Source organism: Onychomys torridus, chromosome 11 (assembly GCF_903995425.1).
Source record: "Onychomys torridus chromosome 11, mOncTor1.1, whole genome shotgun sequence".
Classification (NCBI taxonomy): Eukaryota; Metazoa; Chordata; class Mammalia; order Rodentia; family Cricetidae; genus Onychomys; species Onychomys torridus.
Genome location: NC_050453.1, coordinates 24681601 through 24696061, shown reverse-complemented (window position 1 = coordinate 24696061; position 14461 = coordinate 24681601). Strand labels below are relative to the sequence as shown.

The 14461-nt window shown below is 43.6% G+C and overlaps 1 protein-coding gene across 3 annotated transcripts in view; it reads right to left on the bottom strand.

Annotated features, from left to right (window-relative positions):
• The window catches only part of Uap1 (UDP-N-acetylglucosamine pyrophosphorylase 1), a 37797-nt gene extending 24984 nt beyond the window's left edge, over positions 1-12813 (bottom strand). For all 3 annotated transcript variants that reach the window (XM_036202462.1, XM_036202463.1, XM_036202464.1), the window contains exons 1-2: positions 12547-12813; positions 4706-5028 (exon numbers count right to left, since the gene is read on the bottom strand). In XM_036202462.1, coding sequence (XP_036058355.1) covers positions 4706-4985 — 280 coding nt within the window. In that variant the 5' untranslated portion in view covers positions 4986-5028; positions 12547-12813. The remainder of the gene's footprint in view (positions 1-4705; positions 5029-12546) is intronic.
• Between the last annotated feature and the right edge of the window lie 1648 nt (positions 12814-14461).

Below are 14461 nucleotides of genomic sequence, written 5' to 3'. Positions count from 1 at the left end.
CACTATATATTTATCTCAAAATATGTTCATAATATACTTCAACTATTTCATAATCAGTCCATATAAAGTTCTACAAAAAGATATCCTATGTGTAAATGTAAAAGAAAATATTATACAAAATTACTAGTGATTATTTTTCTCTTGATTACGGAATGGCAGAAATTTGTATTTTATCTTTGACAGTTTTAGTATTTTCTGATTTCTTTAAGATAAGTATCTATTACTTTCAAAATAAAACAAATCTATTTAAACATTATTATACTAGATTTAAGAAAAATTAGGAGACAGTGTTATGAATACATTTCTCCTCCACAAGACAGTTACCTTTCTACCACACTTCAATACACAGTGAAGAACACCACTGCAGGTATGGGGATGCAGCAAGGTCCTAGCATCCATTCCCAGCACCACTATAATTCTTAGGAAAATGCCACATGGCAAGAAAAGGGGTAACACTGAATAGTTATTAGTATAATAGTGGGAGATTAACCTGTATTTAATTAAATGTGCATTTTAAATAAAGGATATTTTATATTAAGCAGTCATATTTTTCCTAGTTTATCTTTACTAAAATGGCATTCTTCTCAAAGCTTCTAATTGCTTCTCTTTCAAGATCTCAACAGTTCTCAGTAGTTCTATGTTACACAATCTATGTGTAGCCAGAAAACTTTAAAACTCAAATTAAACTAAGATCTCTCTTCAACAAGGAGATTACATATTAACCCCTAAGAGTTGACTTTCAGCCTTTGGTTTCAAATGTTCAATATCATTTCATTAAACTGACATTTTGAAACTACTATAAAATACTTTTTCCATCATCATGAAGAAAACAAAATTGTCCTTGAGACATTAGGAGATTCTTCAGAGGATATAAAACACAGTGCTATAGTCTTCACAATGGAAATCTCTTCCCTCTGATTAGTAACTGCAGAACTCTCTTTTGCTACGAATGCGCAAACACACAACAATTTCTGGCTAAATGAGAAGGATACAAAGTCAGTTATAAATCTCCACCCTGCTGTTAAGCCACAAATAAATACTGTTCCTGGATACAGAGCCAACCAAGGAAGTTTGCTCTGCTCCCTCTTGGGCCATACATGGTTCTAACAACTGTGAATTATACTTTAAATTAGAAATCATAAATGTAGATTAGTTCTACACACTCCATTAAAAGCTGAAGAAGACTCAAACTGAAGGATGCCCTGACGTTGCATGTAGCCATTATGTAAGATTCATTAAGTGTCAATGCTAAGGCTCCACCCTCCTCAAGTGCTAAGGAAAACCGGTGGGCAGCTGGGATAGGAGAGAAGCCTTGACACTTCTAGCCTGGAGGAGTTGCCTTTCTGAAATCTGAGAGGAGGGCAGTTAGTGATTCCTAAGCCAGTGTAAGTCCAACATCAGCCAAAGGCTCCCCGCGCTCCTTAGTGGCCCTGCCCAATTCTCGGTAAGAAGCTAGGTTAGGCACAGCTCTCTGTAAGAGGCTACCAGGTTAGGCATTGCTCTCTGTAAGAGGCTACCAGGTTAGGCACAGCTCTCTGTAAGAGGCTACCAGGTTAGGCATTGCTCTCTGTAAGAGGCTACCAGGTTAGGCACTGCTCTCTGTAAGAGGCTAGGTTAGGCACTGCAAGAGGCTACCAGGTTAGGCAGGCCTGAGCATTTCAGATCTGAAAGGCATCCTCTGAACAAACGACCAATCTTTCCCAAGCGGCTCTTTTTAACCTTTGAATCTTTTTTAACAAAGCCTCACAGAACGATTCAATACACAGAACAGAAGGAAGTACAACTACTAGGAGAGATGTGAAAGGTTAGAGACCTGCCTAGTTAGAATCTGCTTCCTCTTCCCTAAACGAAACAGCTCTCCTAGACTGAACTCCCTGGAACTCTTCAGAACACAGTTTAAAAACCAGCACATCTGTCAGCCTAGAGGGAGACAGAGGTATAGTGAATGCCAATGATGCCAGTTATCTTCCTCTTTCAAGGAGTCAATGGCAAAACCAGCCACCGACATAAAGCTGCAGCTATAACATTATTCACATCTATAAAAGCAAACATGGGGCTGGAGAGATGGCTCAGCGGTTACGAGCACTGACTGTTCTTCCAGAGGACCTGAATTCAATTCCCAGCAACCACATGGCAGCTCATAACTGTATGTGACTCCAGTTCCAAAGGATCCAATACCCTCACACAGACATACATGAAGGCAAAAACACCAATGCATATAAAATAAAAACAAGTAAGTTATTTTTAAAAAGTAAACATGTACACAACTAGGTAATATAAGAAAGTAAAAATCTGATATAGTTACAGGCAATTTCTGATATTTTCATATTCATTTCTATAATAAAGTAGATTAGTCTCATTTGTTCATTCAGTTAAGAAAACAAGGCAGAGATTTAATAAGAAGTATAGACAAACACTCAAAGGTTGTGTTGGTCTGTTGTGGAATAAACTATTTGCTTAACTATGTGAAGATGTGCTGCATTTGTTTATGCTGCATTTGTTTAACTATGTAAAAATATGTTGCTGTTTCACCTTGCCTGCCTAAGGCACCTGATTGGTCTAATAAAAAGCTGAATGGCTAGACAGTAGAGGGATAAGCAGGGTTGGTGGGCAGAGAGAGTAAGTAGGAAGAAGAATCAAGGTAGAGGAAGAACAGAGGAGAAAGAGAATGAGCAGCCAGGGGGTGCCAGCCAGCCAGGGAGGAAGCAGGAAAATAGGACATACAGAATGAAAGAGAGGTAAGAAGCCCCGAGGCAAAAGATAGATGAAGAGAAACAGGTTAATTTAAGTTTTAAAAGCTAGCCAGAAACAATCCTAAACTGAGGCCGAGCATTCATAACTAGTAAGTCTCTGTGTCATGATTTGGAGGCTGGGAGCTGAGAAAACCTGCCACACTGGTATGTCTTCACTGTCCATCTGACTGGTCTTGAATCACCTAAGAGACTGGGACAATTCTGGGTACATCTGGAAGGTATTTCCAGGGAAGATTAAATACAGGGAAAGAAGTCTCACTGTGCATGAGAATGACACTGTCCTATGCGTGGGGCCCAACAGAATAAAAGGGAAAGAAGGAACCAGTGAAGCACTGGCCTTCTTCTCTCTTCGTTTCCAGGTCAGCCATGATGTGAACTGCTCTGCTCCAACAAGCCTTCCTGATCAGGATGGAGAGAACTCTTTGAAACCGTCACCCAAAGTATACAGTTCTTCCTTTAAACTGACTTGTCTGGTATTTCATCAGAGTTATGCAAAAGTAATAATGCATGGGCCCAGGGTATAACACTTAGCAAACTTCTTATTACAGAAGAGTACGAGATTACAAAAACAAAGCTTTCAACTCTACCAAAAGGCTACAGTTGAGCTAGTCTGCCATTCTCAAGAGTATAAATTAGTACTAGACATGAGAATAAATTATACATTTTGAACAAGACATCTTTGGAAAAATTTAACACACAACACTGATCAATGTATAACTGAGACTTTTCCTCCTAAACGATGTCTGACATACATCGACAGTCAGGACGTGGCTATTCTTCAAAAATGTATGACATAATGAGGAAGATAAATGCAAACAGCTATTATTAAAGGTGGGAGCAAAGGCAAGCGTAAACAACTAAGTCCAACATGGTACAAGGAAGAAAGCACTGAAAATAGCAAATATGTGAATCTTAAAGCATGAGTAAGGAAGCTGGAGTGATGGCTCAGTGGTTTAGAACATTGATTGCTCTTACGGAGGTCCTGAGTTCAATTCCCAGCACCTATACAATAACTCACAACCATCTGAAACTTCAGTCTCGGGATCTGATGCCCTCCTCTTGGCCTCTGAAGATTCTGCACACAAGTGGTGTACAGGAATACATGAAGGCAAAACACTCATACATATAAAATAAAAATAAAGAAAACAATTTTAAAGAATGAGTGCAGCAAGACTTGGGCCTGTAACTCCAGCTACTTGGGAGGCTGAGGCAGAAGGGCCTCAAATTCAAAGCCTTCCTGGCCTTCAGAGTGAGTCAAAACCAGCAAGCAACTACTGAGACCCTGTCTGGAGATGTAGCTCGGTGGCAGAGTCTTTTCCCAGCATGCAGAAGACCCTGAGTTCAATCTATAGTACCATACAAATGAAACAAAGTCCACAGCAGCAGAACCAATGCCTGCATAACTCCATGACCTTCAAGGTGACCCACTAAGCAAAGAAAAGCACAGGCCAGACCAAGCTAAAGATAAACATAAATACAGGAGGAAATGCATAACAGAATACCCAGGGAAGGTGAATTATTTGCCTCAGCTAAAACACGTGCAGCAATAGGACTGGGGAGTAACAGAGAAGGAAAAAAAACTGGAAATTCAGGCATGAGCCAGTTTAAGGCAGGTTCAGATGAAAGCAGCTTAAATTGGAACATTTAACTTGTGCCACAAAATTTCAGGGGAAATAAGCCTGCAAAGGAACAGAATTAAAGACAAAAAGAGACTGAGGCCAAGTAAAGACTAGTATGAGAAGAGCTTTGAAGCCAAGCATCAATAATTCAAGCGGATCACAGATCAGCAATGGCAGACACTGCGGCCGCCTCGGCAAGGCTGTTTGTCACTTGCCAGCGGGTCACCTGGCTTCTAGTGTTGACAGGCACAGTGTTAGCTATACGAGGCAGCAACTTGAGTAATTTCAGCGTATCTCACAAGGTCTGTGTAAGACACGAGCCATGCTCAGTACCTTCACTCTCCCAGGCCTGCAGCTGGTCTTGATCTCTGGTGGCACTGCCCAGCACCTCTCGGGGCACAGGCTCCATCCGTGCATCCACCTTTTCTTGGTGAGAGGAATGATCAAATCCTCCGTTAGCCTTCTGGAAAAATAAGTTCAGCTCTTCAAAGTTCATGGCCTGGAGCTCCATATAAAGGTCTACCTGCTGGGCTTCCTCCAGCTCATTCCAAAACTGCAGCAGGTGCTCTTGCCCGGCTTTGGACAACCTAAGTTTGAGGTCATTCACATTCATAGTGGTCTGGTAGTGAAGCTTTGTAAAAACCGAGTGGTAAGAGCTGTGAACCAAAAAGAGAAGAGGACTTAAGGACAGGCAGAAGTCCAACTCCAAACCGCAGGGATTTTTCTACTAAAAAATCATGCACAGCATAATGACATTTTGGTCAACAAGACCATTTGTTTGACAGTGGTCCCCTGAGATCATATCACCCCATCCTAGCTGCATTAGGTTATATATGCTGTGATGCCTGCTTAGTAATGAAATAGACTAATAACACATTTCTCAGACCACAGCCCCATCATTAAGCTATGTATGCCTATGTTTTTAAGAACTCAAGATTTAGAAATGAGCTTCTGCCTTCCTGACACTCAATATCTGTGAACGCTCAGACTTAGAAGACAATAATTAGCACTGTGTGACAGTACTCTATGAAGTACTTTACTGCCAGGTCTCATCTAACTTCCCACCACTCTCCATTACCTGGAATTGTCATCACTACTCACATCGAGGAGACTCTAGCACAACACTCAGCATGGCCCGTGGAGCGGCACGTGATCCCAGGCATCTTACTCACTGTCACCCTTCACATCATTGCTGCTGCACTACCTTAGAACACTAAGCTACCACTTCATATTTCAACTCTTCTCCTTGGCCTCGATGATCAAAGTAACTATAGTATTCAGAGTACAGCAATCTTCAGTGGGGTGGTTAGGGGACTACCTATAACCATGAAAAGTGCATTCCAATTGCACCTCACACAGGAAAACAGTGAGAGCATGTGCATTATCTCTAACTGCAAAGAAAAGTGATGCACACTTAACAATCAGGGAAGAAGCCTGTTAGTCACGAACGTGAGTATTCTATGATCACAAGGCAATTGCTTTTTGGGGGAGAGGTGTCGAGACAGGGTTTCTCTATGTAGTTTTGATGCCTGCCCTGTATCTCACTCTGTAGTCCAGGCTGGTCTCGAACTCACTGAGATCTGCCTGCCTCTGCCTCCCGAGTACTGGGATTAAAGGTGTACATCAGCACCTCCTGGCACAAGGCAAACTCTTAAACTGCACAGTGCTAAAAAGTATGAGAATGAAGAAATATTTAGTCTACCACACACCTAGTACTGATGAATGCAAGATCTGAGATAGATACTGGCTAGAAAAAGTTCACGATCTAGTTGTATCTCCAGGGTCAAACACACTGTACAGATAAGAGTAGGAAAAAGGGGGGACCTTGATGGCCCTAGGGAATGAGCATGAAGAAGACAAACAGGGTCGGGAAGGGAAGGCTTAAGCACAGGGACGAGATACGGTACAGGGCATCGCTATCCCATAGAAAACCAAGCAATGGACTGTAGATCAAAGAGAAAGCAAGAGGAAGTCAACAGTGGAATGGTACACAGGGCACTGTCACAACGTGCTTTAAAAGATGAGAGAAAGAGCAGGTGGTGGTAGCACACACACAGAGGTAGGAGGATCTCTGTGAGCTTGAGACCAGCCTGGTCTACAAAGTGAGTTCCAGGACAGCCAGGACTATTACACTGAGAAACCCTGTCTCAGGGAAAAAAAAAAAAAAGATGAGAGAAAGAAGCAATGGTAGAGAATACACGGCAAAGAAAGACAGCCAGAAGAAGGAAAGCAAGCTAAAACACAACTGTGGATATGAAAAGCAAGAGGACCCAATTAGAATGGCTATCATCAAAAAGCAAACAGAAGTGGCTCAGCAGGTAAAGGCACTTGCCTCCAAGTCGGAGGACCTGAGGTCTATCCCCAGGACTCACGTGGTGAGAAGAGACAGCTGGCTGCCCTAAGATGTTCTCTAGTCTCCACACATTCTCTGTGGCATGTGTGTGGGTGTGCACACACACGCATGCACATGCACACACACAGACAAGATTAAATGTAAAAAAACCCTGTATGATGCTATAGAAATCAGGATGGAGGTTTCTCAAAAACTAAAAGTAGAACTAAAACAGGACCTAGCTGTCAGCACTTCTGGGTATCTAAGTCAGCATGCAGGGATACCTACCTGCACATCCACAGTTCTTGCTGCTCTGTCAGAATAGCCAAGGTAGAGAACCATCTTAGACACCCATCAACATACACACTGATAAAGGAAATATGCTATCTAGACCAATGGGATTTTATTCAGTCATAAATATTGCAATGTCATTTTCCAGAAAATGGATAGAACTAAAGACCATCAGTGAAGAGAGCTAAATTCAGACAAATATTGCATTTTTCTCTCAGATGCAGAACCTAGACCTAAAACACACACACATACACACATGCACTAAAGGTCTAAAGGGAGTAGAATATAGGGATGAAAGACCAAACATATATGTCTCTTTATGCAGAATCTAGACTTAAGTAGATATCTATTTATATGTATATACAACATGAACACTGAAGGGAGACTACTGGAGAAAAGGGGACTACGAAGGCAGAAGGGAAACAAACATGAATTAGGTATAATGATACATCTAAAAATGCCATAATGAAATCCATTATTTTGTACGCTAACTAAAAAAAGAAAGACTAGAGAAAAAACAAGAGTATGAACCAGACTAGTTGGCAGGGGGCAGAGAATGAAAGGGATAAATTTGAGGCTCACTATGAAGAACCATTGCATTCCAACTGCTTAGATACAGGGGTTGGAGGGAAGGAGGCATCAAACAAGCAACCTATTCTGCTTTTATAGGACAGTGAAAAGTAGTGCAGAGCATTCCACAGTCCATCTGCATCACTGAACTTCCCCATGCCTCAGGTCCCTTACCGATAAACAGTTTCTACCTCATCACAACCATTTAGCAACAAACACAGTTTACAAACTCGGGAGAGAGCCCACACCTTGTGTCCACCAAGGCACTATGGCTACTGCGATAAAAGGCAGCAGGTGCAGGCTCACCCACTGAAACTCCAGACACAAAAAGTCAAAGGACTCAACCCTACAGGAAGAAGGTGGCAGACATCTGGGAGACCCAAGTCACCTGCATCTCCTGCAACCATCAGAAGTCTTGCAACATGAAAACAAACCATGCTGCCACACCAGAGCCACCCCTTGTACTAGGCATACCTAGAATAACTTGGGAACAGTCAGACATTTGCTGTGGAATAATCCTTTTGTACACTATGAAGATTTGACATACAGACTGGTTTAATAAAAAGCTGGGCCAGGCAGTGGTGGCGCACGCCTTTAATCCCAGCACTCGGGAGGCAGAGCTAGGTGGATCTCTGTGAGTTCGAGGCCAGCCTGGGCTACCAAGTGAGTTCCAGGAAAGGCGCAAAGCTACACAGAGAAACCCTGTCTCAAGAAAAAAAAAAAAAAAAAAGCTGGTAGCCAGGTAGGAATTATAGGCAAGGCAACCAAACTAGGAGAATGATGGGAAAAAGAAGGGCAGAGTCAGAGAGATGCCAGCTAGCCACCGAGGAAGCAGGACATGTAGAAAATGAGGTAACCATGAGTCATGTGGCAAAGCATAGATAAGAAATATGGGTTAATTTAAATGTAACAGCTAGGTAGTAACAAGTCTGAGCTATCAGCCAAGCATTTATAATTAATACTAAGCCTCTGTGTTGGTTATTTGGGAACTGGCGGGTGGGACAGAAATTTCTGCCAACAGATATTCTCCTAATTTTATTGCTTACACTAAGTCATAAATACTTTCAACACTGGTATCTATAAAATGGGAATAAGTTTTTCATTCAATGCTGAGGCCTAACTTAAATAATCTTCACAATCAATGAAAAAATGAGGCTCAAAGAAGTTATATAATTTTCCTCAGGCTATATTACTAATACCTTCTGATGAGAATTTTTTGTTTTATTTTTCAAGACAGGGTTTCTTTGTATATCATCTCTGGCTGTCCTGGAACTCGATTTATAGACGAGGCTGGCCTTGAACTCATTGAGCTCTGCCTACCTCCACCTCCTGGGTGCTAGGATTAAAGATGCACACTACCACACCTAATATGACTCCTCCAAGTCTATCTTCTTTCCTTCTCCTCACAAAAGCAGGAGATACAAAGAATCCAAGGAGAGGCCTCACTTAAATACAGGCTTTAGAATTTGATGTCAACCATCACTGAGTTTAAGAATCAGACTGGGTAGGTTCTTACCTCAACTCTACCATGGTCCAAGTTTGTGATTTTGATCTGGTTAATTAACCTTCCAATGCCCTAATTTTTTCATGTCTACAAAATGGAAGAGACAGTTCTTAGCCAGATGGAATAGTGAATGACATAATCTTAGCATTTGTGAGGATGAAGCAAGATGGAGAATCTGAGGGTCCTTTAGGCTATAGAGTGAGGATGTGTCCAAGCTACAAAGCACAACCCTGTCTCAAAGGCATAGAAACAAACAAACAAACAAAAAGAGGAGTGCTTACCTCTAAAGTTAAGGGTATTTGTGACTTACTATGATTGGAAAGCACTTTTAAAAGTGTCTATAAAATGCTACTGTTAAAGACATGAAATCTGCACTCCACAGCACTAAGTCCCAACCCATTGAACATGAGAGAGCTATTATGTGAGTTGGACAAAGCTAAAAAGTTTATCAGACACAAGAAAAGATCTACTCAATAGGAGCAATAAAAAAATTAAAAAAAAAAAAAAAAAGGTACCTCCCAGAATAATACATTCCAAGAAGATCAGGACATGGATGGCAGCAGTTGTCTAAAGGCTACTGCAGTCTTCTACAAGGGGACAGATTCGGAGAATCAAATCCTTCAGTGATTTCATCACATGAACATCACAACACAGTGAGCACAAACATGGGTAGGTCGATCACTCTGCTTGGCTTCTTGATGGAAACAAGACCCATAGGAAACACAAGATGAATGGGCTGTTGCTAACGAAACACCAACTGTTTCACAGTAAACTTTTACAAGTTTACTTGTAATAATCACCAAGTACGTAGCAAAATATCCTGCTCCATTACAAGGGCAATGGCTTCATTAGAAATTTTTCACTCATAGCACAATCTATGGGCCCGGCATGGTTTGCTGTTTGTGGTACAAAACTACAGTGAGTTGTGTTGGTCCCCAGTCCCCCCCTCACTATGTGAATAGGTTACACATAAAAGTTGCTTTTCAGCCAGGTGGTGGTGGCACACACCTTTAATCCCAGGCAGAGGCAGGTGGATCTCTGTGAGTTCAAGGGCAGCCTGGTCTATAGAATGAGTTCCAGTACAGCCAGGGCTACACAGAGAAATCCTGTCTCAAAAGAAAAAAAAAAAAAAAAGTATTTCAATTGATGTCTAAGTTTCAAGAGTCATACCACTTATTTTTTTAAAAGCATGTAATAAGATAGTTGGTACATGTTTAGAATTCTCAAAGAATATTTTTTTAAAAAATAATTAAATAAAAAAATAAGACAGTAGGGGAGAGGTAGATTTGTATTATTTTCCAAAGAATGATTGCTGGGGTCTCATGTACAGCCATGTTTTTGTCAAGACTTGAAGGAGCATGTTGTAGTCAGAAGATCAGTGGAGACACGTGTAACCAAAGAAGGGGTCCTAGTTCTTGGCTCCTCCCTTTAGTCGCCCCTCCCCACCAACATTTGACCCTGTGCAAATAATTTCACTTCCTGATGTATGCATCTCCTCATGAGACAACCCAGCCTTTTTCATATATCCTTAAGGGTCGAAAACAAAGAGGGCTCTGTCTACTAAGTACATATACAAACATACTATGACAAATGTTAAGTAGAACTGTTCCTTCAAAGTCATTCAAAGCTGGGCGAGTCTTTAATCCCAGAACTTGGGAGGCAGAAGCAAGCCAATCTCTGTGAGTTCAAGTCCAGCTTGGTCTACAGGGCAAGTTCTAGGACAGCCAAGGCTACACAGAGAAATCTTGTCTTGAAAACAACAACAGTCACTCAACACCCTTCCCCTTTAGGTGCTTAAAAAAATGTATTTATGCAAATAAAACAACTCATGGTAAACTTTGATATCTGAGCCCAGAACACCAGCAGTCTACAAAGGTTATCAAATCCTATCAGCTCATTCACATGTTATGTAACACTCACAAGCATGATTTATGTTTATCTGATACAGCTATAACCATCAGTATAGTACCATATTTCCTACTAATACTGGTAAGAGGGCTGGGTAAGTAAATGGTATACAGCAACAGAGAAAAGAAATAAAGACATGGATTTTTTTTTTTTTTTTTTCAAGACAGGGTTTCTCTGTGTAGCTTTGCGCCTTTCCTGGAACTCGCTTTGGAGACCAGGCTGGCCTCGAACTCACAAAGATCCTCCTGCCTCTGCCTCCCAAGTGCTGGGATTAAGGGCATGCACCACCAATGCCCGGCAAGATATGGATTTTTATACTGAACTGACAACAAATATCTAAGAGCTAAAAATCTACATTAGAAATTATGACTAAATTTGGCATATGCCAATAACACATCTGGATGAACACAAATGACAAACCGTTATCAAACACGCCTTTATTAGAATTTAAATGCCATATTAAAGAAGTCCAGTATTTCCCATTTCCTCCCCTTTCCCCCCACCTCTGTTGTTAAATGTCCTAAAAAATGGGTTAGTAAACCCCTTTTGTAAAAAGGGTACCAAGCCAACAGTAGTGGCACATGACTTTAATCCCAGCACTTGGGAAGAAGCAGAGGCAGGCAGGTGGATCTCTGTGAGTTCGAGGCCAGCCTGGTCTACAAAGCTAGTTGCAGAACAGCCGGGGCTACACTGAGACACCCTGTCTTGCAACCTCGCTCTCCTCCCCCCAAAAAAAGAAAGAACAGAAAAAAAAAACAAAAAAAAAAAACAGTAAGGAGACTGAGTCCTAACCACTAACTAACAGCACAGACTATGAAGTCTTTTTCCCCCAAGCCAAGTGAGTCAACAAACTGTGAAATAGACAAATGCCTTCAGTTCCTAGCAAACCCTTGGGTCCACGCCCAGTGAACTTCACCTCCAAGTACCTAAACTTTTGCCTCACATAAATACACACATATTAGCATAATCACTACTACCCGATTTCAGATTTCATCAGGCCAAACTTTAAAAAAATCTTCAAGAGCATATGTGAGCTAGCCCTCCAGGCCCATGCTTCTTCTACCAGGCCAATAGAGGGGAAACCTTGAAATCTGAACCCTCTCCCACTATCAATATCAAGCGAGGCAGGGAAGTGGAAAGCCGGTCCAGTGCTAGCTAGCCACATCCCCCATTGCGATCCCCTGTCCTTGTCTGAGCTCTCAATTCTTGCTCTCGTTCGTCCAAAACACCCCAACTCTTTCCCCGGACAGTTCTAGCGCCCACTTATTCCCATCGGGGACCCCCAGGTACGGCACAACTCTTCCCGAGCCCGGGCTTGAGATCCTCGTGGTTCTTCTTCCCCATCCAGGTGAGGGCCCACTCGCAACAGCGCTGACACGCGCCGGGGACTCCATCAGCGCCCCAGACTCCTCTCCCGGGTCCCCCCGAGTCCTTCTGCACGTCCCAGCCCCGTCGTGACACAGCCCACGCCCCTCCGGAGCTGCGGACAGCCGGCGCGGTGCACGGTGCGGCGACGCGTGGACGGTCCGCGCGCTAGGCATGGGACCGCGCGTTGGAGGGGGGCCCTACCTCCCTCGGCGCTCCGGCGGCTCCGCCCCGCTCCGGCTCCGGCTCCGGCTTCTTCGGCTTTACTACTCGCCGGCGTCCCGCGCCCGCGTGGAATATATACCGTCATCCGGGGGGGGCCGGGGCGGCGGGGCGGGCCGCTAGCGGCAGCGATGAGGAGCGCGGGCCCCAGCCACCCCGCCCCTCTCGCCGTAGTGACTAGCTGCGGCCACTGGGCGGAGCGGAAGCCTGCCGGCCCGACACGTCAACTACCTAGAGCTGGCCAAAGGGGCGGACACCTGGCGAAGGGAAGGCGGAGCCTTACGTCACTCAGACTTCTGACCAATGGGATGGCTTGGAGTCCTGTCAGTCTGAGGTACCGCCCCCTCACGCACTGGCGGGGGGCGGGACCCTCTGCGCGCGCGGCCTGGGGGAGGGTAATAAGGCCTGGCGGAGGTGCTGCCCTGGGGACAAGCTGCTAGGCGGGGCCTCGGAGTCACCTCGGGGTGGGTCGTTGTGCCCGGTGCCCGGGTGGAGGGGGGCGCGGGCACGGTGTCTTCAGCTGACGGATTTCCGAACACCCACGCGTGTGGCTGGGAAAGACCCGCCGGTTTCTGGGCAGAGATCCCTCCGGGGCGGGCCTGTGACCTTAGGCTAGCTGGTTTCCTCTCCGATTCTCCAGATACCTGGATGCCAGTCAGTGCCTCAGGCTTCCTCTCTCATTATTGTCTTCTGAGTCTCACGAGTGTGAAGCCGGGTTGCCTTTTGCACAGACACAAGTGATAGAACAAAAGCAAGCAAAAGGGATTGGATAACTCGAGGTCCTCAGAGGGAAGAGTCAATGTGCAATACCCTGTTACACCGTCAGCAGCGGATGTGCACGTGCAGCGAGTGTTCTCAATGTTACGAAGTTGCATTCATATTTAAAGTTACGTTGGGTTTTGCAGGTTCTAAAAGAGAGTCCAATTTGTTGAGATGTCAAAAACACCTAAATCTAACATATCTTGTAGATAGCCTTCCTTGGTTAGATTTTCGAACGTTTTCTTAGTCATTCTTGCCTATTCATTTTTCATTCAGACTTTACTTTCAATTGATGACATTTAGAAATTTTATCATTTAACGAGGGGTGTCATTTGTAAATTAAAGGATAGTTTTTCATTTGATAAGGAACTTTTGTGGCTTTGGGGCATTTAGACAACTGCCCAGACAACTCAAGGAAATCTTTAACCTCCAGAAGTTATATGGATAGATGAATGGGTGGCCAGAGAGTTAAACACGGCTTTGTGGAAACGGATCAAGGACAGGGGTGTGGTATGTTAGCAGTATTTGCTTGGCCTTACGCTTGCACACCCTATGGCATCCTGCCATATGCCACGTCACCTAAGAAGCTGTAAATGCCACTTACAATGATGTTGATAGTGCCAGATGTACTTTCTTAGAGCAAGAATAACAATGGGGGTGTGTTCTCTGGTTTTCATACTTCCCGTTTTAAAAGCACTTAAATGAAGAACACAGACCCTGTACACAGTGGGCATTGCCCAGAATCCCTTGATCTTTACATAGGCATGTCCCTTTGATTGAACTATTAAGCTCAGCCTGGCAGTTGCATAATAAAGACCATATTGTTCAAACTGCATTTATTGAGTTAGTCTATGCTAGACCTTAGGATAGATACCATGGGGATCAAGAGTGTTTCTTCGAGTACGGTAAGACGTGGGGGGCAGAGGGGGGGGTGCAGATGCTCCTTTTTCAAAATGGAGAGCCATGAGGGGAACAGCAAATGCTCAAATAATGAGCCTCAGAGCTCCGAGAGAGCTCCAGAATAGGCCCATAGTTTCGTGAGGGACAACCTCGTGCTTCTGAAGGCCGCTCTTTGGTACTCAGCCTCTGTGATAGAGGCTTTTGTATATTTTCCATTTGGCAACCTTAATACCTTTGC